This window comes from Bemisia tabaci, chromosome 7, assembly GCF_918797505.1.
Source record: "Bemisia tabaci chromosome 7, PGI_BMITA_v3".
Lineage (NCBI taxonomy): Eukaryota > Metazoa > Arthropoda > Insecta > Hemiptera > Aleyrodidae > Bemisia > Bemisia tabaci.
The window spans coordinates 20,731,203-20,757,190 of record NC_092799.1 but is presented as its reverse complement, the minus strand read 5'-3'; the positions used below and the strand labels follow the sequence as shown (position 1 = coordinate 20,757,190).

Genomic DNA, 25,988 nt, shown 5'->3' with positions numbered 1-25,988 from the left:
TCGAATATCTCAGATAATCGGGCGAAAAAAAAGAATCAGGAGAGCAGCCAGCCGCAACATTCCGAAAACTATGAGCGCGAAGTTGATGAAACGCGGCACGGACAGCGGCAGAGAATGATCAAAGACCCGGCGATGAGAGAGAGAAACCAGTGAAAAATGTATCGGTTATTAAGTTTGAGGAATCATGGTGAGAATTTATTTTCCGAATGAGCGGCCACTAAAGCAGAACCCCTAGCCCCCCCTCCACCCTCTCCCCGCAACTTCGGGCGAGACTTTAACGAGGGGGAGGTCGGGGCGGGGGTGGGGGGGGAATCGCGATGGAGTCCGGAAAGAATCTTCCTCCACCGTTTTCCCGCCCGGAATCCTGGAGGATTGGCCTCAGAGACGATTGCTTCCCCCCGGAGAGGAGGGTGCGGGGGGCTAACGAAGTTAAATGCAATCAGAGTGGGCCTGGGGGGCTTGAGCTTCCCCGCTAGATTTCACACCTACACCTTGCGTGCCCCCTATGGCCCCGGCACGTCCCTCCCCGATCCCTGCATCCCCGCGCTTGTACCTTTTTTTCTTTTTTTTTTGCTTTTTTCTTTTTTCTCCGCTGCACCCGTGTTCCTGTTTTAGTTCCGATCTCAGCTCTCATTTCAGACAGTCATTCCTCATGCCGCCGCTTTCAATCAATACACCTCTACCCGTTCGACTTCATCCGTCAGCGCGGTTGCCGAATCGTGCGAGCAGTCATATCGATGGTTAAAGATCGCTAGAGTCCCTTTGTACCAAGAGTCAAGACAATGTGAATCCATTTCTGATTGGTTCCCGTATTTCAGGCCTTCACAGTGTCACAAACGGGAATAAAGATTACATTTTCACCGATTGCAAAGATTGTAATCTGGAATGGACCAGGGAATTACTGGTTCGGCAAGGAACAAACGGAATGAAATAAGGGACGGAGAAAGGAATTTGAGATTGGGCCGATCAAAGATTACGAAAAACGTTCAATTTCTGTAATCTTAATCTGTGATGAAAAATCAAGGAAATTTTGGAGAAATTACATTGACGAGTTTTTCACGGGAAAAAGAGGTGGTGCGGGGATCAAGATAGTCACAGCGCTATGAAAGCGACTCATATGAACGGACGTATGTTCGGAAATATTATCCAATTTATGAAATATATTGATGCAGGTACCCATAAACCGCACATGATCGCATCATAATCTGTGCCAGACCATTCTAAAGATATGAGCCGTTACTTATGCATGATATAAAACCTCGCTTTAGAAATTACTATACACATGATTGTTATAAAATAACAGGTGAATTTGTTTATACAAAATTTCAATTTTATTCAGCTGTTTTGGGAAAATACAGGGATGAATTCGGCCCAGAATCGTTGATGCATGCATAATTGAAGCGCTGGGTGCAGAGAGGGCATTTCTTGGCTGTAATGTCTCAAAATCTACGCTTAAGTTTCATCCATTATAATTAAAGCAAATGTTTGTAATTTGTTGTAACTTTTATTGATTATTCTTTATGATTTTGCAGTGCTAAAAACGTAATATTTCAGAGAATTTGCCTGATAATTTCCTCTCTAAAATAAAAATTTTGCACTGCACTGGCAATTCTGAAACACTGTGACTAAGAATAAGTGCCCTTCCTGCACCCAACGCCCATTTGCGAATCCAGCACTTTAACAACATCAGATTTCCTCCATTTGAACCTATAGAAAAGTATCGAGTCTTGGAGGGGCCAGGTACTCCTACAAGAATCGATTATTTAGCATAGGTTTAAATGGAATAATCCGGTGTTACCAAATTGCTGGATCTCGCCTCTAAGCTGACGTCTCAATTGGACGTATTTCTATCAAACAGAACTAAGCGCCATAGGGGGAGGAAGGGAGAGGGGGCTTGGATTGGCGGGTGTTCCGGAACGCGATGCTAGTCTGTCCTATAATCGCAATGTTTTTCCATGGCGCTTAGTTCCGTTTGACAGAACGCGCTATCCGGGATTCTAAAATCCTTGGCGCTTAGTTCTGTTTAGCAGAAATCCGTCTAATTGAGGATTGCCAAATATTACAACCCTTGGAAGAGAGGGTTGGAAATCAAGAGACCCGTGCATTCGTGTCAATTTGGCAACGAAATCGGGGAGGCTCTAATAGAATTATAGAATCATAGCAGGAGTTAGACGCGTGCGCCATTCTTTCGACACGCTTTTCATCGGGATGCTCCGCTCCGAAAAATAAAATTCTCACACTTGATTCAAAACGCAAGCAAAGGCGGGGACACGAGCGAGTGATCAAGTCCCAGAGAAGCAGAGGTGCTAATTGAAGCGCGACCCCTAACACTATAACTAGCACCCCTAACGCCCCTAACAGCGGCGCAAAATCCTATCGACAATTAACAGAATTGCCCGCCCTCCGGTCCCTGGAGATGGCCCCGGCCGAGGGGCGCGAGGGATCGCGGCCTCTCGCAACAATGCTCCTCTTCCGATAACATTATTCACTCTAAACATTTTTCTTCCGAGACCCATTATAGGGCCACCTACCGAGTGCACTTGTTGAAACGCCCGGCCGCGCGGATATACTTTGATTACAGTTTATAAATCATAAACCAAAGCGACAGCCCGCCTCCTGGGTTATTGGCACATCCCACAATTAAATTGAATATCTAATTGGCTTTAAAAAATGAGCTTGGCAACTGCGCTTGAAAGTTTGAAAGCGTCAGGAATCATAGAAGGAAGAGAATTGTTGCTCTTACAATGCTTATAGTTGATTCAAGGTCCCACTAAATTTAAAAGTTACAAAGAATTAGACTGCATTTTTCATTTAAGAACTACAATTTCTAGTTATCCACGAAAACACTTATGTGCATACGGAAGCAAGTGGTACGCACGTCTTTTCTAAATTGAGCCAGAAATTGTAGTTCCTAATCGGAAAAGGCACAAACAAAATGTGTTTATGCTAAAATGAACTATGTTGCACGAAATCCTTATGCACACAGTTTCTTTTAGCATAAATACGTCCAAATTTGTAAAATATATTCAGGCGGAACATTAAAGTTTTTGGCCAGGTTACCGAAGTTTCCAATCTTAGGAACTGTGACTTGAAGTGCGGTTCCCATATCTGAAGACTTTAATGCTCCATATGAACTGAACTTCAGTTCTTTCTCTCCCACATGCTAATTGCTAAGAAACATGGAAAAAAAGTGAGAGGTTATCACCTGAAATTGTGTACTTCCCTAGTTTGTAGGATGATGTGTACATTTTCAATTGATTGTGGTAGTGCTCAAGTTGGTGTACTGTCACGACGCGCGACGGTTAGGCTGATAACCTGATTTATTGAGGCACTGTCACAATTTGTTGGAAATTTCCATATCATCCAACAACCCCATGCATTTTTCCACCTAGATTACAGTAATCTTTTGATGTAGTTGGGATGACCGGTTGAATGCACCGAATATACCTACTTTAATTCCCTCATGGAAGAGCATTTTCAACAACTTTGCAAAACAATTTTCCGTCTACCCAAAAATTGTAGGAAAACCCCTATATTTGCTCCGGACAACAGTATGCTCAGGGCAAAAGATAAACTCTTAACTAGCGGTAAAATTCGGATAGGTTCGTTTTTAAATTTTCCAGTATAGATAGACTTCCATTGCATGAACACGTCGAATTGACATAATCGAAACCCACACATTGTCGATCGCGGGCTATAAAGACAATTACCTAAATCTGATGTAACTGAAGACAGGCGCAACGATAGGGCGGGGGTGGAGACGAGGGATCGGTAAACCAGTTACAATGGGCGGGAGAGATGATATCCTAATGTATTTAGATCAGCGTCACCCCCATCCCTCCCCCCACGGCTGTCGAGTCCAGCTCAGGAGTAAGGGATGTTGCGGGATCACCAATAAGATCACATTCCAGCCGACGCGAAGTGGAACTCCGACGTTACTGGCGTGATAAGGTAAAAACGACGTATGGACATTCGAAAATAGTCGAAATTCCCGAAATAGAATATTTATTTTGGAGGGAAGTTATGAATATCTAAAATACGTTCGATTAATTTGCTAAAAAAATATTCTCTGCAAATGTGGAAGAAAAATCTTCCAAAATATTCATGTGAATAAACTAGTGAATTTTCTGTAAGGTACGAAGTAAATTGCTTAAAATTTTCAAAGGAATCCGCTCAAGCGTTCTCTTGTTAAAAATTAAAACTGTCCCGTTAAATTCAGCAATAGCTATGTGAATTGGTTCCTTTCTGCTAAACGCGGCCGAAATAGGAGGTAAAATTTGAAACACTCCGATGGAGATACACACTTTCGTGCTTTGGCCATCAATATCTTGGGAAATCATTGAGATTTTCAGATACTTTAGATTAAACTTTTATTTGAAAATGCGGTAAAAAACATACGAGGTGTGGTCAAAAAGTTTCCGGACTGGTGCCGCCCTGGGCTGAAAAATGGTCCAAACGAGCTAAACTTAGGCTCGTTTGAAAGCTTATACTCTCACGAGTACACTTCTTTTTAGTTTTTGAAAAAATATTTATTAGTTTTCGCACAGCGTCAATTTTACGGAGACGTGTTTGCGCCGCGCGGCGATTTTGTCTGTGAACGAGAAATGACCAACATCCACTTCCAAGTTCCAACTATGAGGTGGCTGATAAGACAGGTGCATCCAGCGATCACGCTGATATGAGTCTATCCTACCTCTGGTGTACTTGCACAAGATAAACCACTATTGTTTACCTGAAATGTGTCACTTGGAACGCATCAAGATGCAATTTTTCGAGTTCAGTTCGAAAAATTGCATCTATTTGCATCTAATTGCATCGATATTTTGGAAGATTTATCTTCCACATTTGCAGAGAATATTTTTTTAGCAAATTAATCGAACGTATTTTAGATATTCATAACTTCCCTTCAAAATAAATATTCTATTTTGGGAAATTCGACTATTTTCGAATGTCCATACGTTGTTTTTTCCTTAGCACGCCAGTGACGTCGAAGCTCCACTTCGCGTCGGCTGGGATGTGATCTTATTGGTGATCCCGCAACATCTCTTACTCCTGAGCTGGACTCGACAGCCGTGGGGGAGGGAAGGGGGTGACGCTGATCTAAATACATTAGGATATCATCTCTCCCGCCCCTTGTAACTGGTTTACCAACCCCTCTGTGTGCTTCGCTGTGCGAAAATTAATAAATATTTTTTCAAAAACTAAAAAGGAGTGTACTCGTGAGAGTATAAGCTTTCAAACGAGCCTAAGTTTAGCTCGTTTGGACCATTATTCAGCCCGAGGCGGCACCAGTGCGGGAACTTTTTGACCACACCTCGTATTCACAATCTTTCCAAGAAACTCGTATTTTATCGACGGATATTTGGCAAAGTCCGAAGGGTCATAGGGCGTTATTCCTTAGGACGGGAGAATAGGGCATGTGACACTAAGACTTGAGGGGATGTAATACAATTATCATTAGCTTGGAATCATACCCGGGGATCCCGAGGGCGGGCAGGGAGCGAAACCGGAGCCGTGCATGATCGTGATTGTCCCTGACAACGGGAGGGACCGGGACCCGGGATCGGGACGGGGCAGATTGAGACGTCACCGGAGATGAGGGTCGTCCCGGCGATATTTCCAGTATTTATGTGATCCGGCCCTAATGAGCGCGGCCCATTATGATTTAAGTTTTACGCGCTTTATTATTTATTGCAGTCGAGCAACTACTCCCGCGGCGAGGAAAAACGCCGTATGGAACTTTAGGCGTTGCCAAATTTCCTTTTTTCTTACAAATGGATTGCATTTTGCAAAAAGGAACCACTAGCATTGCAATGATGCTAAGATTGTGCAACTTCATTTTTTGCAATGAAATTGCGGAAATTGTGAATAACTACGAAATTTGGATGGTAATTTTTGTCTTAAATTTACAGTTTTTAGCGAGTAAAATAGAAACTATTAATGGATAATCGGGTTTTTCCTCCAAGACAAAAGAAGTTGCACAATCTTAGCAACATTGCAATGCTAGTGGTTCCTTTTTGCAAAATGCAATCCAAATCAGTCTCTCTTTTTAAATAACAGAAACGATTAAAATTTCTGAAATATCCAATATATACGAGTATGCATATAAATGAGAATACATAAGATTAATGGTTGTTTTTATAATAAAAATACCCACGATATTTTTGCGTATATGACTACCTAAAGTTCACGTAGAATCGCCAGTTCAAGGATCAATAATTTTGGCATCAATTCTTTTAAAACTAGGTTCATTATATGGCTTAATTCGAACAACAGCTATTTATTAGACAGCGTGCGACGCAAAAACGCCGTAAACGTCATTTTAATTTTTTTGGAAACAATGTATCATAGCGGGAAAAATTGTGTGCCTTGGGACAATGTTTTTACAGAAATCTTTAGCATATACTATCAAGCACATAACCTGAAAATTTGAGTTGCATAGGTGAAATTTTTTTATGTTATAAAGTGTTAAGTTCCAAAAAACGCGGGGTAATCTTGATGGATTTACGGCGTTCTTGCTTCGCACGGAAGTATTAAATCACGAATTTTCTGGGAAATTTGAAAATATTTTCCTTCAAATTTTTCGAATAATTTTTTTCGCATTTTCACCTAATGTCCTTAAAAATTTCAAGGAAAAATATCAATAGCTTTCCTCAAAAAGAAACGTTTTATCGTTTTTATTTTATAAGGTGTTAAGTTCCAAGAAACGCGGGAACATCTTGATGGATTCACGGCGTTCTTGCTTAGCACGGCAGTATTAAACCACGAATTTTCTGGAAAATTTGTAAATATTTTTCTTCTAATTATTAAGATAATTTTGTTCGCAATTTCACCTAATGTCCTTAAAAATTTAAAGGAAAAATATTAGGTTTTCCTCAAAATAAAACGCTTTTAAGAGGGAAATTTGGCAACTCTCCGATGTACATACGCGACATACGGCGTTTTTTCTCAGCATAGAACAATTCGCCGGTTTCCCGACTCTTTTATCCGGGCCGGCGGCAACGCTGCAGACGGCTTAATCGAGCTTAATTTGAGGTTATGTGTTCATTATGATTTAACGTCGCGTGCGTTGTCATATTTTCTTGGTTTTTTCCCTGGATTCCCCTGGGGTGCGGGCGGGCGGGCGTCGGCCCCGGGTCCTGGGAGTGGAAGACGCGGCGCAGAGCGGGAAGATGGATATCTTTATTGAATTTGTCGAGTTTCTCCCGTATTTTTCCCACCGATTTCAGTCGCTGCACCGTGCCGTTGACGGCCCCGACGTTATGCCACCGCGCTCCGAGGTCCCCGAAAGGGAAATCACTTCCATCATCCTGGAACTCGGAGCTTTCTATTTAGAACTCAGTTGGACGCAGCTTTTTGCCCTTGCCTTGGTTTTGTTGTGATCCAAGAATGGACCACAAGACGAGATACGAGATATTTCTGAATAATAAAGCCCTTGAACCCCCTGGACCACCCCCCTCTTCACCGTCGCCGTTCAAAGTGGCTACACTGAAAAAAAAATCTCGGTGTATTTACTAAGAAAAGGGTAAAATTACCAAGAATTCAGGGTTCTATTTGATCCCAGTGTTTTCTTGGTAAAATTACTTGTAATTACTTGGTAATTTACATTTATAGAATTGGGAATTTTACCAAGAAATCTAATACCAAGAAAAAATCTCGGTGCGTGTGTACTAAGAAAAGGGTAAAATTACCAAGAATTCAGGGTTCTATTTGATCCCAGTTTTTTCTTTGTAAAATTACCATTTATGGAATTGGTAATTTTACCGAGAAATCTCGGTAAAACTATTGACTTTTCTCGGTAATTTTGCCGCACCTTGGTAAAAACGCCAATATTTTGTATCAATTGTGGTAGAATTACCGAGATAAAATGGCAAAGTTACCGGGAATTGATTACCGATAAAAGTGGTATTCTTATCTGAAAAAAAAAAACAGTAAAATTACTGGTTTTTAGGTAAGCTTACCAGTCCGTCTTGATAAAATTGCCAATAGTTGGTAAAAAAAATGAGATGGTAAAGGTACCAACGGACCTTGGTAAAAACGCCGAGAATTTTTTTCAGTGTTGGTTTTTTTGTGATCCAAGAATGGACCACAAAACGAAATACGAGATATTTCTGAATAATAAAGCCCTTGAACCCCCTGGACCACCCCTCCCCCTTCATCTTCACCTTCACCGTTCAAAGTGGCTAGACCCGCCTACAGGAGTGGTAAGGATTTTATGAGGATTTAGTGATTATTCCCCTGAATTTTGTTATTATTTTCAACACAAGATTTGTTATTCTTGGGCCACTTTTTGAGATTATCTGCTTCATTAAAATCAATTAAATTAATATTTTGGAAATACTATGTAGATAAATAATCTTTGGTTTTGTTTTAAATTTTCAAGTCTAATAAATTTTACTAGGAAATGAAATAAGTAGAACAAACGTTGTTATGGATAGGATCTGAGTTCAAATATCCGGATTCCCGTACTTCGAATTCCCGTCAAATGAGAGAATTAATTGCAAAATCTTAGCGACCCCTGACGGCGCTTACCTGATTTAGAATTTTCACTCCTCTAGTACAAATTGGACCGCGCCAAGCAGAAAGGAACCAAGCCACAAAGCTATTGCCAAATCGCGTTGGGCTATTGAATTTTTTACACGAAAACGGTTGTGCGGTGTTTTGTGAAAATTTTGGTGAATTTTCAGAAAAAATAGCTGATGTAGCTTGGTTCTTTTCTTCCGCAATTCTGCCGTGCTAAGGAAGAACGCCGTATGAACATTCAAGAAGTGCCAAATAGCCTTCATTAAAATTTTTATTTTTGAGGAAAATTATGAATATCTTTCCTATGAAATTTTCGGACACTTCAAATCAATTTACAAACAAAATTATCGGAGAAATCAGCAGAAAAACGTTCAAAAATTTTCTCGAAAATTAGTGATTTGCCGAAGGAAATTTGGCAACGCCTGAAGGCTCATACGGCGTTTTTCCTTAGCACGGCAGAAATGGTCATTAGCCGAGATCAGGTGAGAAGGAGCCGCGGGTCGCCGTCTCAAAGAGGGTGGAAAAAAGACACGCAGACGGCTAAAAACCGTGAGCGAGCGAGGGAGGGCAAAACCCCAATACAAGCATTTAAAGGCATTTTAAGGGATCAAATTGGAGCCTCCCTCTCGCCTTGAGGTAACACCTCGAATATTAACCGGGAGATAAAACCGGAGGAGGCAAAGCTCGGAGCTGGTAATCCACTTTGTTGACTAAAGATTCATAAAGAGCTTTTGGCGACCAATGAACATCCCCCACCCTCCCTCACTTCAACCGTTCGTTCGACCCCTTTCCTCACCCCATCTTGTAATCAATTTAACAGTAATGATTCATAAGCCTCTGCAAGACTAGATCCTTTCCCTGTTCTTCGTTGCGAACGCTTGTGCGGTGTACAGAGTGGGTTTAGGTTTGTTTTACTTATTGTCATGCCTTAAGGTAATCCCTCGTGGGGAGATTTTTTCCTTTTTTTCTTGTCCCAAACAATTATTTTTCTTTGGCCCTAGTTTGATGGACTAAGACCATAGGATGCCTTAAATATAATCGATGAAAACGCTTTGGAAATCGAGACAAAAAGAGAGAGAAATTAAATGGAGGAGCGGAAAAAGAAGAATAAAATTAGGAGCAAAAAGGGGAGGGAAGGATACGAAGAGTAAAAGTTAAAAGTTAAAAGTTAAAAGAGAAAAATAAAAATAAAATGAAGAGGAACAAAGAGAAGAAGAGGAAGACCGCGAAGAGGAATATCGAAAAATAGACAAAGAAGAAGTTAAGACGATAATGAAGAGGAATGGGAAGAGGAAGTTGAAAAAATATGTATTTATTACCTTTTCTTCCTCCCTTCTCTTTTCCTTTTCCTCACTATTCTCTTCTCCATCCTCTCCATTTACGAATTAAAAACTAGAGGTTGAAAAAGATGTTAAGGAGAAGAAAAGCCTCAGCCTCTTCTTTAACTTCTAATTTTTAATTCGTCTGTATCCGAGGTATGTACAAAATCCTACACTAGCATGAGCATTTTTACAAGAAATGAACGTAGGAGTTAATTCCAGCAAGATTTGGGTTTAAAATACCCACGCCCGTCAGGTTAGGGTTAATTTATGCCTTTTTTCTGTTTTTTACTCTTAGGTAAACTGTAATCCAAGGGGCACGTCTAAGGGCCAGTAGATAGAGTTTCCTTACAGCCCAGTCCATCCTTAAAAACTATATATTGCTGTCATTTTGGGTCAAGATTGCCGTGAGCAACTATTTCAACTCCTAAGAAGTGCTGATTGCGTCGAAAAATTTGAAGGCGGATTATAGGGAATCCATTATGTGTCAAGGTAAGGGGGCAAGACTTTTACGACAATATCTTTAATGTAAGTCAAGTCAACTCGTGAAGTATTTAGGAAATTTTATACGAGCATTTTGAATAAAACGCTTTTTATTCAATTGAACTTTTCAGAGCTTTAACAGAATTTTTTGAGGCATTGCAACTTTTCCAAACGTTTTATCAACTCTGCATTTTGGGAAAAAAAATCATGGTCGAGTCAAAACACCGCGAACTTCAAACTCACCAAAAAAGGCATTGGTTCCCTCGTGCTAAACTTGAGCGAAATTCCAGTTTATGTTAAATAAATTAATCGCATTTAGGGAGTTGCTTTAACATTTTTAAACCGGCTTGCATTCAATAGATGCACACACTAAGGTATGGCAAAATCCAATTGTTTGCTATAAACGAGCTTTTGAAAGAGAAATCTACAAAAATCATCCCTGAATGTGGTCCACTAGTTTTTCCTAGTGATTTTTTTGTTAATTTTGTGAAGTAAGTGTTTGACCTTTTCCTCGATTTAGCAACGGCCCGGATTTCCGTTAATTCCGATTTGTAATTCTCTTAAGTAAGGAGATCTGTTGATAAGGAAGAACTTTTCGGAACCACAGGACGGCAGAAAAACACACGCCTAGCCTTATCCCGAAAGAGTGATTAAATTCAGTGCTTAATTGAAAATAATAGCAGCCGCTGTATAAATGAAATAAAGTGGTCTATAAATACTCGAAAGAGCTATTCCAGAGCGCTACGTCGTCAGTTCTAGCTCGACCGCGGAAAAACTCGAAAGGACACAATTTTCGAGGGACATAGCTGCACCAAAGGAAAGGCTGAAGAGCATATGAGAGGAGGAATGAAAATCCAGAGACCAGGCGAGTATAATGAGACATTAAAGAAGGAACGGGAGGGAGGGAGCAAACAAAAACGACGTCGCACAATAGAACAAATCAACAGGAGAAATCGGACAAAATCTGAAAACTTTAAAAGCTCGTAACTCCAAAATTACGAAACGTGGAGGTCTTAAAAGTGGTCCCATTGGTTTTCTCGTAAAATTTACTTTAGAAAGCACTCCTAAAACTTTAAAATATCACGAAATAAACATCTCAATTGGAGCGCATTTAGCAAAAACGAACCAGCGCAAATGCAGTGATGTTAAAACGTTTTTCCCTCATAATTATCTAAAAAATCTTCCAAAATTGCTAACAGTTTTTACACCCCACAAAAAATTGTTAATTTCAAAGGGAAATAATTGTGTAAATTATAACAGTGTACATATATGTATTTATTATTTTTAAAAGAAAAAAAGGAATTTTTACGGTTTTGAAAACACTGTAATCACGCTGGTTCCTTTTTGCTAAATGCGATCCAATTTACGGATTTAGTAAAAAAAATTATGTGCGACCTCTCGCATTGGCTCGACCCACTGTGCGCCGTGAGATTTTCAACGTGTGGCGAAGAAAGAGCGAGAGAATGTGATATAATTTGTGTGATTAAGGAGTACGGAGTAATAATATCTAAGAACTAAGCTTTAATCTCATAACACTAATGTATTTTTTAATTCCGTTTATTTGTTTGCCTTTCGGCCGGAACCGGCGGTGCAGCGCGAGAGAGAGAAACAGAGGGAGAAGCGGGTAAAAAGAGGGGGGAGGCACGTGTGTATGTGGTTTTATTCATTTAGCCTGGTGGAGTGTTTTTCACCCCTCGCCGCCGCCCGCCGCGGCGCGCTCATAATTTTACCACTCCATTATGGAAGCCACCGCGTCGAAACGCTCGCCGAGGAATCCCTGGCTGTAAAAGCAAAATTATACCCGCTCAAAAGTGGTTCTGAATTATTAAATTAAGCTATGCAAGATTTTTACGACTGTCTCTCGTATAATCTTTGCCTCGGCTCCGAAAATTAGAGGCACCGAGGCTGAGGAGAAAAAAAGATTTAGGGATTTCCTCGCGTTTCCCCGGCAAAGCTTCCCTCTTCGGCTATGCCGTACTGAGGAAAAACGCCGTATGAACATCAGAGAGTTGCCGAATTTCCCCGGATACATCATGGATTTTTGAGGAAAATCATGGATATTTTTTCTTGATTATTGTAAGTATTTTAGATCGAATTGCGAACGAAATCGTCCAGAAATTTTGAAGCACAATATTCCAAAATGTTCCGTTAAATTCGGTTTTTATTATGGGAAATCTTGCAACGCCGGAAAGCTCATATGACGTTTTTCCTTAGCACGGCAGCGCTAGCATCAGCTGTTGAGCATCCTCTCCTGGATGAATTAATGATTTCCCTTCAAAAGCGACCCCGTATCGTTTAACGTTTCTCCGCGAGGCAGGGTGTGATCCAGACAAAGATGGAGGATCATCAGTACCGGTTTTAAAGTATTCTTTCTCTCTCCTTGCTCTGGTCTGATTTTGATTCTTTATTCATAAATTTTGATTAAAACCTCTGCACGCCACACACTTTCTCTTTAAGTGCCCAAGCTCAAAGTTTCACCCACGGGTTTTTTATTATTCTCTCTCCTTGAAAAGTTTCCAAGCTAAAATACAAAGAAAGTTACTTGAAAAAACGCCTTTTGGTTTTGCGCCAGCTCACTTCTGTGGACTGATAGTCGAAATTGATAGACAAAGCTGTAGATAAAGAGTTCATAATGAGTATGGAGCAATCCTATCGGTCAATTTGTGTGGTTTTTATAGACTAAAGGGGAAAATGGGAAGAGGGGGAAATGGAGTAACTAAAGGGTCTCTCATGGATTGCCGTTAGGTAGTCTATTACCTACCTCCTTTGTCCATTGCAACCATTCGCTTCCGTCGATAGGACCTTTTCATATCCTTTTTGGCTCCTTTTTGTCTTTTTTTCTGTAGCTGTGTCTATCAATTTTTACAATTAGCCCGCTGAGCAGTTATATCGTAAGTACTTTTTGCGTCTATCTGCACTCTGCACTCTTACGTTAAAGAATTATTACAGTATCCATCTTTCTTCTCATCAATTTTTAATCATATCATACATAAGTTATGGTTATAGGACATTTCGTCAACGCTTTTTTGTCCCCGCACCTGTTTTTCCCAGTAATTTACGCCCGCGTGTTTTTTCAGCACGGAGGTTTTGGTCCACGTGCCAGTGGAGGTCCAAAGTTAATTGGTCCACATGTAAATACAAACGACAATTTCTCAAGACGTTTTGGATAAAAATGTATGACGTTTTGGAAGAATAAGGGTTTGCTTGTTTTTTTTTTTTTTTTGTTTTTTTTTGTTTTAGTTGTTTGATCCAACGGAGAGTAATATATAATTGAGATTTTTGGTAAAAATGAGGGAGCGTCAATTCCATTAGACAAAATTCACTAAAACTCTCTATACCTCTTTGGTGCAACAGGACTTAATTATCTTTCAAGAAATTACCACCTTGTTATACCTGAACCGGATGAACCTCTTGATTTGCCTCAGCTAAAGGCTCTTAGATTTTTCCTGTGCACGATAAGTATCTTGATTTATTTTGCGAGGAAATATCTGTACTTTTAAGGGATGCCTATCATTCTTAATACGTTCAATTACGTATAATACGTATACGTAATACGTATACGTATTACGTTAATACGTATAATACTGTGCAACACCTCTGTTGTAAAATAATTGCTTCAGGCGCCGCCGCAACGCGGTCAGCGCGAAACGCGCATTGGCGCCTACAAACCTAAGTGGATACTTCAAGCATTGTGCAATGCGAGAAGTATCCACCTAGGATTTTAGGCGCCAGTGAGCCTCTCACGCTGGCAGCACGCCGCTCCGCTGTGTTAGGCTCTAATATTTATACTCGCATAGTCAGCGTTTTTTAACTGATGATTTTGAAATGTTTGCACACTCTGCATTGATTATTCTCATTTAATTGATGAAAAAAAAATAAGTACCAATTTATCAAAGGATAGTAATAATATAATGTGTTTTTTTTTTAAATATTGGTGGTTCCGTTGTCCCAGTTCATATTGCCAATAAAATTTTACATGCCGACTAAAATATAACGCTTAGACCAAGTCACTTTTGCTTATTTTAATACGTGTGGCCGTAAACTACTAGACAAAAAATCGTTGACAAAATGTTCTGAAACCATAAGTTATCATACACCGTTTCGTAAATATCAAGGAATGTGCCAAAGGAACACTTGAAACTTGACGTTGAGGGTTGGCGTTAACGACTGAGAACTCTCTTCGAATTCATTTCATCATTTTTGTGAGCATTCCACAAAAACTAGGAGAACTAAAATTAAATTTGCTTTCCTCAGCATACCGATTATCAAATGACACTCTGTTTGCTATGTATTTTGATTAAAGAGTAAAGGCAACTTTTAATTTTGACGTGCAACACACCAAAATCGCATGAATGGCCCATTCTAATCCCTCCATTTTAAACGTGGAATAACATACACTGGAGGAAAAAAAACATTGGATCTAGAGTCCAGACTCTTGAAAACATCGCCAAGAAAAAATACTCTTGATTCAATCAGATTTTTGCTTAAATCAAAAGGAAATCCGCTCAAGTTAAGAGGCTTGGTTCTTGATTTAAGCAAAAATCCGATTGAATCAAGAGTATTTTTTCTTGTCGATGTTATTAAGAGTCTGGACTATAGAAAAAATGTGTTTTTCTTTCCTGTGTAGACTTTGAACTCACAAAACACTGACATTTAAATTCCTGAAAAAGTGCAGGACTGGATTTTCTTAATGATTATACAACTGTGCTTTAAAATTTTCGACGAACTTTATCCTGCATAAAAGATAATCAAGAAAAAGAACCAATCGGGGGACGAAACTCAAAGGGAAAAAAGGCAGGTCCACGAGTAGGCCCGTTCCTCCCACACCCGCCCGCCCATCCACTCAATCATTGTCACGAGGATAAGAGAGAACGGTGGCATTAAATACCAGTTGACTTTTGCCCTAATCATTCGGGAGACTTAATCATATTGACTCGCTATTTAAGAGAATGAAAGTTGTCATTTTATTCTTGGCCCCGAGCTCCGTCTCCGAAAGCGGCCGCTTCAGAATTCAGATGCGGGGCGGCCCGATGGCAGGGCGCAGGCGTCCTGTTTCAGTCACTACTCCGCCCCCAACCTCTCATTTTAATATCAGCAGTGATAGCCGCCGTTCGTTGCGTCGTGATCCGAAGAAATTCGATTGGATATCGACGGTGAAACTACCAAACCACGTATCTCGTTTGTGGTGTTTAAAAATCTACGCTCGCATTTTATTTTTTTGAGGTAGACTAAATCAATATCATTCCTTGAAATTTTCACAGAATTTTCTCCGCACGAAGAGGAAAAATCACAGAGATATTCAAGACTGGACGTTAAGTAGTTTTTCATTTAAAAAATAAAGTTTGACAGGAAGTCTGCGACGTCGCAAACCGAGATACGTGGTTTGGTAGTTTCACCGTCGATATGTTCTTTAAGGCAGGAACGGCCCCGAGAATAGAAAACTTACCCTAGTAGCTATTTTCAACGGAAAAATTGATAACATCATTGGATCATCAACATCTAAGTGATTATCCTCAATCTTGTCGCAGTTTTCTCTACAAAATCGCATTCGATAAAATCGAAATTCTAGCTCGATTTATTACGCTCAATTTTTTGTAATCAAGTTTTTGTTCGATAATATTGCACTGGAAAAAAAACACACACACTGTATCTAGAGAGTCCAGACTCTTGAAAACATTGACAAGCAAAAAGACTCTTGATTCAATCAGATTTAAGCTTAAATCAAAAGGAAATCCGCTCAAATTAAGAGGCTTGGTTCTTGATTTAAGCAAAAATCCGATTGAATCAAGAGTATTTTTTCTTGTCGATGTTTTTAAGAGTCTGGCCTCTAGATCCAATGTGTTTTTTGTTTCCAGTATGCGATAAATCGCCGTAGATAGAATCGTGATTTGATTGCAAATTTTTGCGATCTAAATCCCAATTTTTATCCCCTAATATTGCAATCAAGCGACGTCGATTTTGCTACATATTTTTCAATCAAAGCGTAACTTTTTGCAATCACTGGTACTTGGGTATAGGGACTTTCAGTCGCCCGATAGTAATAACACTAACAGAAATTATTTATACCAATACAGTTTTCATGAAGGTTTTTCCCGATTAAATGTGACAGAATACTTTATGCTCACTAAGCGATTGAGAGATCTCACGAGTTAGTGCCATGCAGGTACATGCACAATGATTTTTGATACAAATATTTTAACTCTGGTGCTGGCGGTGAAGTATCGCGCGGGACTGAAGGCATTTTCGACTGGTGACAACAGTTTGTCGTCGCCCATAACAACTATTTAAATGTCACATGAGAACAAACCTTGCGTTCATATGGTATTTGAGTTCTAAAATCAACACACGTTTTTTGTCAGGACGGTGCATTGCACTGTGTTCACGAGCAAAGGATTATAGACGGGAAAATGGCCCTATCGATGTGCTGTTCTATGTTGCTGACAGATTCAACATGGAGACAAACTTTGACAATTCCAGAATTGACCCTGTGTCAAATATATTTACGTTTACCCGTAAATATGGACCTACACGGAGAAAAATCTATGGCTTTAAAAACCAATTAGTGGTTCATGTGGAACACCACTAAACGTCGTAAATTAACTAATGATTCTCGGTCTGTGAATCACACTGAGGTATTTCATACCATACCAATACCAATACCAATACCAATACCAATACCAATACCAATACTAATACCAATACCAATACCAATACCATGGTATATATACCATTGCTAGGGTATATGTGCTTAAAAATTTAAGGTTTCCTGAATAGCCTGGTTGCTGATCGTCGTATAAATTAAGTACCTAACTAACCATTATATGTCCCCTTTATTAGTGGTGTTCCATATTAACCAATAATTGGTTTATAAGTTATAGCTTTTTCTCAGTGTACACAGGCACCAATAATCTCTTTCAGTGGACTTTGCAGTGTTTCTTATGATGTGCTGAAGCACCACAGTTTCTTGAAATCGCTCTTAAACTTCACCAGAGTCTACTCTCGGCAAAAATAAAAAATAAAAATAAAAAAAAGTGTAGAAACGAAAAGAAGAAAGAAGAAATTCAGCGAGCTTGAATGATAAAAGGTACCTTGGCAACTATGACAATAGAAACACGAGACAAGAATAACGACACAAACTGAACTGAAGGAGGAAGAGGAAGAGAGAAACTAGCACCATCACTTAGAGTCCGAGAAAGGATCATTAGCTCATCAAAAAGTTCACGGTTCCACTCATATTAAGCTTGAAAATCGATTAGCAGGGGAACTTTGTCTATAATTCTCAACAAGGCTGAAAAAGTTTCCCAGACAGCACTTCAGGGGCAGGAACCAAACTCAGCCGGGCAGACAGGGTATAAATCGATACTGTTTGTATTTAATCATTTAAATATCCTTTTTTTCAGAGGTTTAGGTCAACGTGTCATCCTCTCTCTGATTACATATACGGCTCAAGCCAAACAACGCCTTGTTTGCTTTGTAACGCTTTATAAACAAAGGCAAATATCAAGGGCTTCGAGCTGGTCAGACACGCAACACATCGCGCCGGACAATAGATGACTAGATAATTCCCCACGCCCCCACCTCCTCTTGCGAGCGAGGGGGGAAGGGGGGGCAGAAAGCCCTTGCCTGTTCTTGTTCATGTCAGAATAACTAATTAGCCCTTTTGTAATGACTTACAGTCACACCGACACGACGCCATCCTTACGGCATGTCAGGTCAGATTCTGCAAGTCTTAATTAAGTTTTACTGCTTCTTCTGGGGCTCGAGCTAATTCATCGAGCGAGGCTTCCTGAGCTGTTCATTGCATCTGAGGAGCTCTTTAAATTGTCACATCTGGATATTAAGTCCTAAATTTCTACTTTTTGATATGCTAATTTTTTCAAAGAGATTGTGCTTTTTTTCATTCATACAATGTACAATGATTTTTTATCACTTTTGTAATCTCGAAACTAATGTTTCCTTTTTTAAAATTTATATTTTCTCTTTTGAAGGGCATTTTTCTGAATATAAGAGTGGATTCAAATTAATCTAAGTCCATGTAAGATTTACTACTGTTTACGGGTGAATTTAAAGAAACGTTTTCATATTGAAACTTAACCGGCAATTATTAATTTTAAAAAATTCACTCAAATTGCACGAAAAACGCTTTTTCGCTCTTTCTGAATTTAGCAGAGTGAAAAAATTTGTAACTAGCAATATTTTTCTTCTTCTTTTTTACACTTCAAATATCCCTGAGGATCAATAATTTCACGCTTCCCGTCCCTAAAGTCTCATTCCTACGCAGTCCCTAATCAAGCCATCCCCGCAGGTAACCGTTGATAAATTTTTGACCGTCGATAAGTATTTGTTTTGTTAAAATGCACCTAAAGAGAAAAAGTAAATGCATGAAGTAACTAAGTGCCTCGCATGAATCGCTCTAAGAAGCGACAATTCAGTGGATGATTTATGATAATTTACAATGCATGCACAGTTATAAAAGTAGTTCTAGTAATATAATAGTAAAATCGCTCATTTTACCAAACTTTCCCATTTTAATACTGACTTCTATATCGTATTATTGCCTGACGAAAAACCTCCAAAAATCTTGGCACCCAAATAGAGTATATTTCCTGATAAATTACAAACATATTCTGGTCTTTTGCTGTAATTCTATCTTTAAAAAATATAATTCTCAGTAAGTCACCCGTATGTTGTATATTTAAATTGTATTTTGATATCCACCAAGGAAGAAATAAGTACAGGAAACCTCTTCGGTTTCTCAAGCAGTTTTTAACATGTTTTGTTCTTTTTTTCGATCCCTCAAAATTATAGTTGGTTTCCATAAAGTTTACGTTATAATGTGAACAATTCGTTCAAATGAACGAGGGGAAGGGAAAAGGAAAAAAAACAATTGCAGGAGGGGAGTATAGTTCTTAAGTACAAGAATTCTTTCATTAAGAAGAAAAAATTAACCGTTTTACGATACGTCCGGGACAAAAAAGCAATAACAACGCTTTTAAGGTCAACGACGAGTTTTTTAATTACTTGTTGTAAAAAATGGCTTCAATTACATGACGCGTTTTTGAAGAGAGTATTTTTTTTCTCAACTTTCCCAGTGCTTTCGCGTTTTAATTAATGCCTTTGACGTCATGACATATAACGTGAAACGTTTATGCGTGCAAATTAGAGGAAGAAAGAAAGAGAAAAAGTAAGGTACAGGGGTGCAATGAAAAAGAAGCCTTTCTTTTACCGTCTCAAATTACGATGCATTTTTCATAAATCGTTTATTTTTTTGGGAAGAAATAAAACCCGTTGGCATTCGTCGTTTACTAGGAGAACGAACGTGACTTCATCACAACGTTGAGAAATTTTCTTAAATGATCTTAAACATTGGATTTTCATTGGGATGCTGTTATGGGTTTTTAACTGGAATTTTCACTAATTTTCCTTCTCATTACACGCAAAAATCCGCACGATTCATTAGAGGAATCACACTGTTACATTCTTGTAAAAATTAAATTGTTTGAGTAGCTTTGGTAACCCTGGAGTACACTGGGGAAAAAAACACATTGGATCTAGAGTCAAGACTCTTAAAAACATTGACAAGAAAAAATACTCTTGATTCAATCGGATTTTTGGTTGAATCAAAACGAAATCCGCTTAAATTAAGAGGCTTGGTTCTTGATTTAAGCTAGATTCTGATTGAATCAAGAGTACTTTTTCTTGTCGATGTTATTCAGAGTCTGGACTCTAGATCCAATGTGTTTTTTTCCAGTGTAGAGTTATGTCCCTTCAACTAAAAAACAATTAATTTAGAAAATGAAGGAGAAAACATTACGGGCACATATGTTGCGTGTTATATCAATAGCCGTATAAGATCATTTGCAGGTTTGGAGAATGTACCAAAATTATCCGATTTGTCCTTCAAAGCACCGACGAAATTTCGCAACCCTGCTCGATTGTTTCGTTTTAACTCATCACAGCATGAGTAACTAATTACAGAGGTGAACTCTCTGCCAAGCTTAGCATATGCGGCAGTAATGACACCAACTTTGAACGCCTATCGTGAGCTTCAATATTCCACAATAAACCAGGCGAGATCGCGTACCCGTTGAATGTATCAGTCATTGGTAGCCTGAAATTAGGTTCTGATGTTTGAATTTCCCAGACCAAGAGCCAAGTTCTATTCCAAAGAACCACCCATTTCAACCAATAGGATCGCTCCATAATCCTTATGCCTTCTTTGTCTATCAGAAAGGGCACTGCGGGCTGATCCTTGAAATTGATAGACAAAGCGATAGACAAAGAAGAAATTGGGAGTATGGAGCGATCCTATTGGATGAAATGGGTGGTTAGTATGGTTATGGACTAAGGGAATAAATATGGACTAATTATAGGGTCTCTCGTGGGTTGCCGTTAGTTAGTCTATTACAGGATTCGAAACTCACCTTCGAGTTTTAAGAGCCATGCGGCGCATTATGCTTGATTTTTATGAACCATTGAAGATTTTTTAGGGGCCAAATTCACTTTTTGCCCATAAATCTCAGCGCATATGGTGAAAAGTTAGAAAATGTTTTAGTCGCAGAGCTAGTAGCCCTATCTTGGGGGAAATTCCGAAAAATCATCATACAAAAAATTAGGGGGTCTTTATAGGGGGAGGGGGGTAATGTTTTAGGGGCCACGTTGGCGCAGAGCCTTCATTTTTTAGGCGCCATGGCCGTTTTTTTAGGCGCATTCAGCGCGTTGACTCCTGTGAGTTTCGAACACTGCTCCTTTGTCCATTACAACCAATAGGATTGCTCCATACTCCTCATGTCCTCTTTGTCTATCGCTTTGTCTATCGATTCCAACAGTCAGCCCGCTGTTCGGCGATGCTCGGCTCAGGGATCATTAATGCGAATCTTTACCGGGAGAAAGGAGGGCGAAACAAAACACAAAGTAATAGAAAGCTAAGAGGATTTTTACGACCGCGTCATAGTTTATTCAGAAAGAACGCTCGAGTATTTTTCGCGTCTTCCCGAGGCCGCAATTGGTGCGGGGAGGAGGGAGGAGGGGGGGGGCAAGCGAAAAAACTAAACGAAAAGGTCAGATTGTCACCGGAATGCAAATACCGAGTCGCATCCCAAGGCGGGTGGGGGTTGTGTCGTGTTATTGCAAAATGAAAAACGGTTGCGGAAAGTGTTTTTCCCTCTCCCGATGGGAGTTACGCCAGTCACGTACTCCTTTTTTGCTTCTTTCGATCCCACGCCCCCCCCCCCCCCCGTCCCGCTCGACGTACTCTTTTCGGTCCTGTTTTCTCGGCAGCCCCCACCCCCCTCCCCCGGCTGATCTGCCGTGCGAAGGAAGAACGCCGTATGAACCTTCAGCCGTTGCTAAATTTCCTTTGTATTTATGAAATCGTTCATGAGTAACATCATTTGTAATATGCCAGTTTGAGTAAGGAGCCAAAGTGTTATGTTTACTTTTATTTTATTTTAAAAAAAATTGAACTGAAACCGGTAAAATACTACTAGTACTACAGGTAGCAACTATTACTGCTCCTGAGCCGTTAATTTTGCCTGACGGCTTGTTGAAGGCGAAATAGTGAGAATCAGCGCAACAAAGCAGCACGATTACGTTCAACTGTTCCTGAGAACTTTGAAAGATTACTCTGGACTTAACCCCTTAGGGGCCATTTAAGTATAACGTAACGCACTTAGAGGAGGCAGATCAAGGCCAGCGTCACGTAACAAATCCCAGCCGGGGGGGGGGGGGGGAACTTTGTAAAAAAAATGCAAAAATTGAAACTCCTGTCCTTCCCGAATGAAAATAGGGGAGGGGATCAGGCCAGCGTTACGTGATTCAGAAGGGGGTGTAGGGGTGCGTCACGGGTGCGTTACAAATGACGCAGGGGGTGAAAGTGCGTTACGTGGTACATGATCGGCCCCTATTGCAAAAAAAGATGTAAATTTCGAGCACTGAAAAAAAAGGCACTTGGATCAAGAGTCCAGACTCTCAATAATATTGGCAAGAAAAAATACTCTCGAATTAAGCGAATTTTTCCTTGAATCGGAGAGCGATGCCTCTTGATTTAGCCGATTTCCTTTTGATTCAGGCAAAAATCCGATCGAATCAAGAGTATTTTTTCTTGTCAATGTTTTTAAGAATCTGCACTCTAGATCCAAGCGACTATTTTTCCCCGGTGAGTAGAGATGACATGCAGAATTGGCTCCTCAGACGGCAGAACGAACTTGACGCCATTAGCATCTATTCCATCCGGCGGATATTAAAATAAAGCGGATGCACCGGGGGATGATCAGCGGAGAAGCCCCGCCATTTTCACTCATTTTTATCCGGCGGGCGTTGACAAGGGCGGACGCGAAAGCGGAGAGCGCTATCACGGATTCGCGGGAAGAGGCGCGCAACCTCGATGTCAGTAAATCAAGCCGAGTTATCAAGTTAGTCGAGCGGGTTGCAGCCCGAGTCAGGAGTAATTAGTAAATAATTCAAAGAGCCTCCTCGCAATTAATACCAACCCCCGAGTCTCTATTAATCTCTGTCAGCGCCGTACCCCTGTTCCATCCCCCGCCCCCGGCCCCGCGGAGCGGGTCGGGGCCTCTGCGGAAGGGCGCCGTGCTCTCCGCCCGTTGTGCCGCCTATGCGACTGATTTAGCGGCGGATTCCCGAGTTTGGTATGCGGTGCGGGGGGATCGATCGTCTAATCGTTATCAAGTAACGCTAATCGATAAATCCCTGTATGGTAATGGGACCGAGTTCATCAGAAAGGAACCAACCCACCTTCAGTTGAAACTGAGAAAAAGAGGTTGGAAGTTTTATCCATGCATAAGATTCAATGCAGAAAATAAGCATTAACCTCACACTTTTCACAAACTAGTTTATTTTTTTCGACTTTCAGATTTTGACAAGAGAAAATAAACTACTAGAGAAACTCAAAAACACCATAACTCAATTTATTCGAAAATGTGGGCTGGTGCCTTTCTGATAAACTCGGTCTAATGGGCCACTGGGACATGGTTCAAATTTAAGGTGAGTCTTCTGCGTTAATGTCCTAAAAAGTTGACTTACCCGTATGGATGTATGTGTGTTTTTTCATGTCCGACTTTTGATGGAAGCGCTTGCCGCAAAAGGCGCACGGATAAGGTCTAGTGTCCGAATGGATGAGAAGATGCGTGGACAGTGTGGAAGATCTTTTGAAGGTCTTCCCACATTGCTTGCACTCGAAGACTTTTTCTGCTGCATGCACGGATCTTCGACAGCAAAGCCACCTGGGAGAATTCAAAATACAAATAAGACTAAAGGAATCTACTTACATCGCAAATTGCTTATAACTAAACGCCATGATTTGAGTATTAACGAAACATAGAGTTTGAGATGAACTCATCGCATTACTCTGATTTTATTGATATTTGGGTTACTTAAGGGTTGAGTTCAAAAACGAGACTCCAATCCAGGGAAGAGCAATTTTGCCGTGAAAAAAAGAAGAAGAAAAAAAAACCTCCATCCAATATTAATCAAAAGGAACAATCCTGCTTTCGAGTTCGTTTTGCTTTAATCAATTTGCACGTACACATTGAGAAAAAGTAAACGACATTTTGTGTTAATGTGGAAAGTATAGCATAAAGTAACCTACGGAAATGAAGTTAATACATTCTGGCTCGTTTATCATTGGATTACATTCAGAAATCTTTGAGTTGGAACGCAACCGCTTAAATAACCGGGGATCAGCCGCCGGGATTGAACCTGGATCAAATTGGTGAGAGTCCAATAATGCGCTTGCCATTCGTAAGTTGCAACCTCTGAGTGACATCGAGAGAATCAAGAGAACATTGGTTGAGCAGGCAACTTTTTTTTATCTCGAAATGGCTCATACAGTAACCAACGGTTTCTGTCAATTTAGCCAAAAAATTGGTCAATCAACCAAGTCCCTTTGATCGATTTGACCGAAAAAAGTGACCCAAAATAATCCCAAGTACCCCAAAACAAGGCAATATTTAACAGAGCAATAATGTGCATAAATAAGCATAAAACATACAGCATAAATGGACTGCATTTCGCATTCGGAACTACAATATATAGCTCTGTTTAGAAACAAAGTATGCACCATTAGTTTCTATATGCACATGAGTATTTTTTTGGATGCAATGGAAAAAAAAACACACATTGGATCTAGAGTCCAGACTTTTAAAAACATCGACAAGAAAAATTCTCTTGATTCAATCAGATTTAAGCATAAATCAAGAACCCAGCCTCTTATTTCGAGCGGATTTCCTTTTAATTTAAGCTTAAATCTGAATGAATCAAAAGTATTTTCTCTTGTCAATGTTTTCAAGAGTCTGGACTCTAGATCCAATGTGTTTTTTTTTTTTTTCCAGCGTGGGTTAGAAATTGCAGTTTCTAATTGCGAAATGTAGTCCAAAATATACCCCCGTTCCACCCCTCGTTTCCACCTAACTTTTTGCACTCACCTGTGTTGACTAAGACTAACTTCAGCGCCGAACGTCTTGTTGCATATCTCGCAGGCGAAGGGTCGCTTCCCGTTGTGCGACCTCCTGGCGTGGACCTCGAGGCCGTGCGAGGTCGGGAACATCTTCTCGCACTTGATGCAGGAGTAGACGCCCCCGTCGGCCCCGTTCATGAGGAGGTGGTGGTGGTGCGAGCCCGGTTGGTACGAGTCGGACGGGTGGGACAAGTCCCCCACCGACACCCCCATCCCCACCCCCGCTCCGGCCCCGGAGAGAAAATGGCGGCGCAGTCGGAGGAACTCTGACGTCACGGGGGAGCCGCCGTGCTCGGACAGCGAGAAGTTGCCGTTGCTCTCGCCGTGTAATCCTGGAGAAGAAAATAATCACGGTTGAATTTCAAATGAAGACTGGCCAATATCCTCTCTATTCTATTTAGCTCATTTTTAAGACGCTCGATAGAAGGGATGAAAGGGAGGATGAAGAGTAAGAAGCGGCCTTTATATTCATCGTTTCTGAGGTATTTGCACTTGGAAAAAAACTTCCTGCGTGGGATCCGAAGTTTAGGTCATATGGATCTCTGAAGTTTTTGGATTGAGCATCTGAATACTTTAGATCCAGCTGCTGAGGTTTGGATCACACATCTGAAACTTCAGTTCTTACATCTGAAGTACTTCGGTTTTCACATCCGAACAACTTCGGTTCTCAGATCCAAAACACTTCGGTTCTTACATCTGAAGTACTTCAGATGTAAGAACCGAAGTTTTAGATGTGAGGTCCGAACCTCGACAGCTAGACCTAAAGTGTTCAGATGCTCAATCCGAAAACTTCAGAGATCCATATGACCTAAACTTTGGGTCCCACGCACGATTTTTTTCTCTGTGTGCGATCAAAGCTATGCCCAATGACGTCACATGCTAAAACGACGAGAAAAATGGCCAAAGAAGGTGGCGCGCATTCACTGCTCTTTTCCGAATACTTCATATGGCTCAGCCGCGGTCTTGAACTCTCTAGCTCATTTGGTTTTTAAAAAACTGCTGGGGACCCAAAATTGGAGGAGGTTGACAATTTAGGGTATAATAGCTGAAAAAGTGATTTTAAATGCCTGTAGCAGAGTGCCTCTCACTTAAATTACATGTAAAGAAGGGATTATTCAGTTCAGAGTCTATTTTCTGCGTCCTATGTAAGGATATTCATTTCAACGTGCCTCAAACCTTGAGGTGCCTCA

General features: G+C 40.4%; 1 protein-coding gene across 1 annotated transcript in view; it reads right to left on the bottom strand.

The window, feature by feature from the left end:
- sens-2 (zinc finger transcription factor senseless-2) overlaps window positions 1-25,988 on the bottom strand; it is a 73,290-nt gene that overhangs the window by 11,327 nt on the left and 35,975 nt on the right. Inside the window, exons 5-6 of the mRNA XM_019040278.2 lie at window positions 24,767-25,130; window positions 23,367-23,566 (exon numbers count right to left, since the gene is read on the bottom strand). Of these exons, the coding sequence (XP_018895823.1) occupies window positions 23,367-23,566; window positions 24,767-25,130 (564 nt within the window). The remainder of the gene's footprint in view (window positions 1-23,366; window positions 23,567-24,766; window positions 25,131-25,988) is intronic.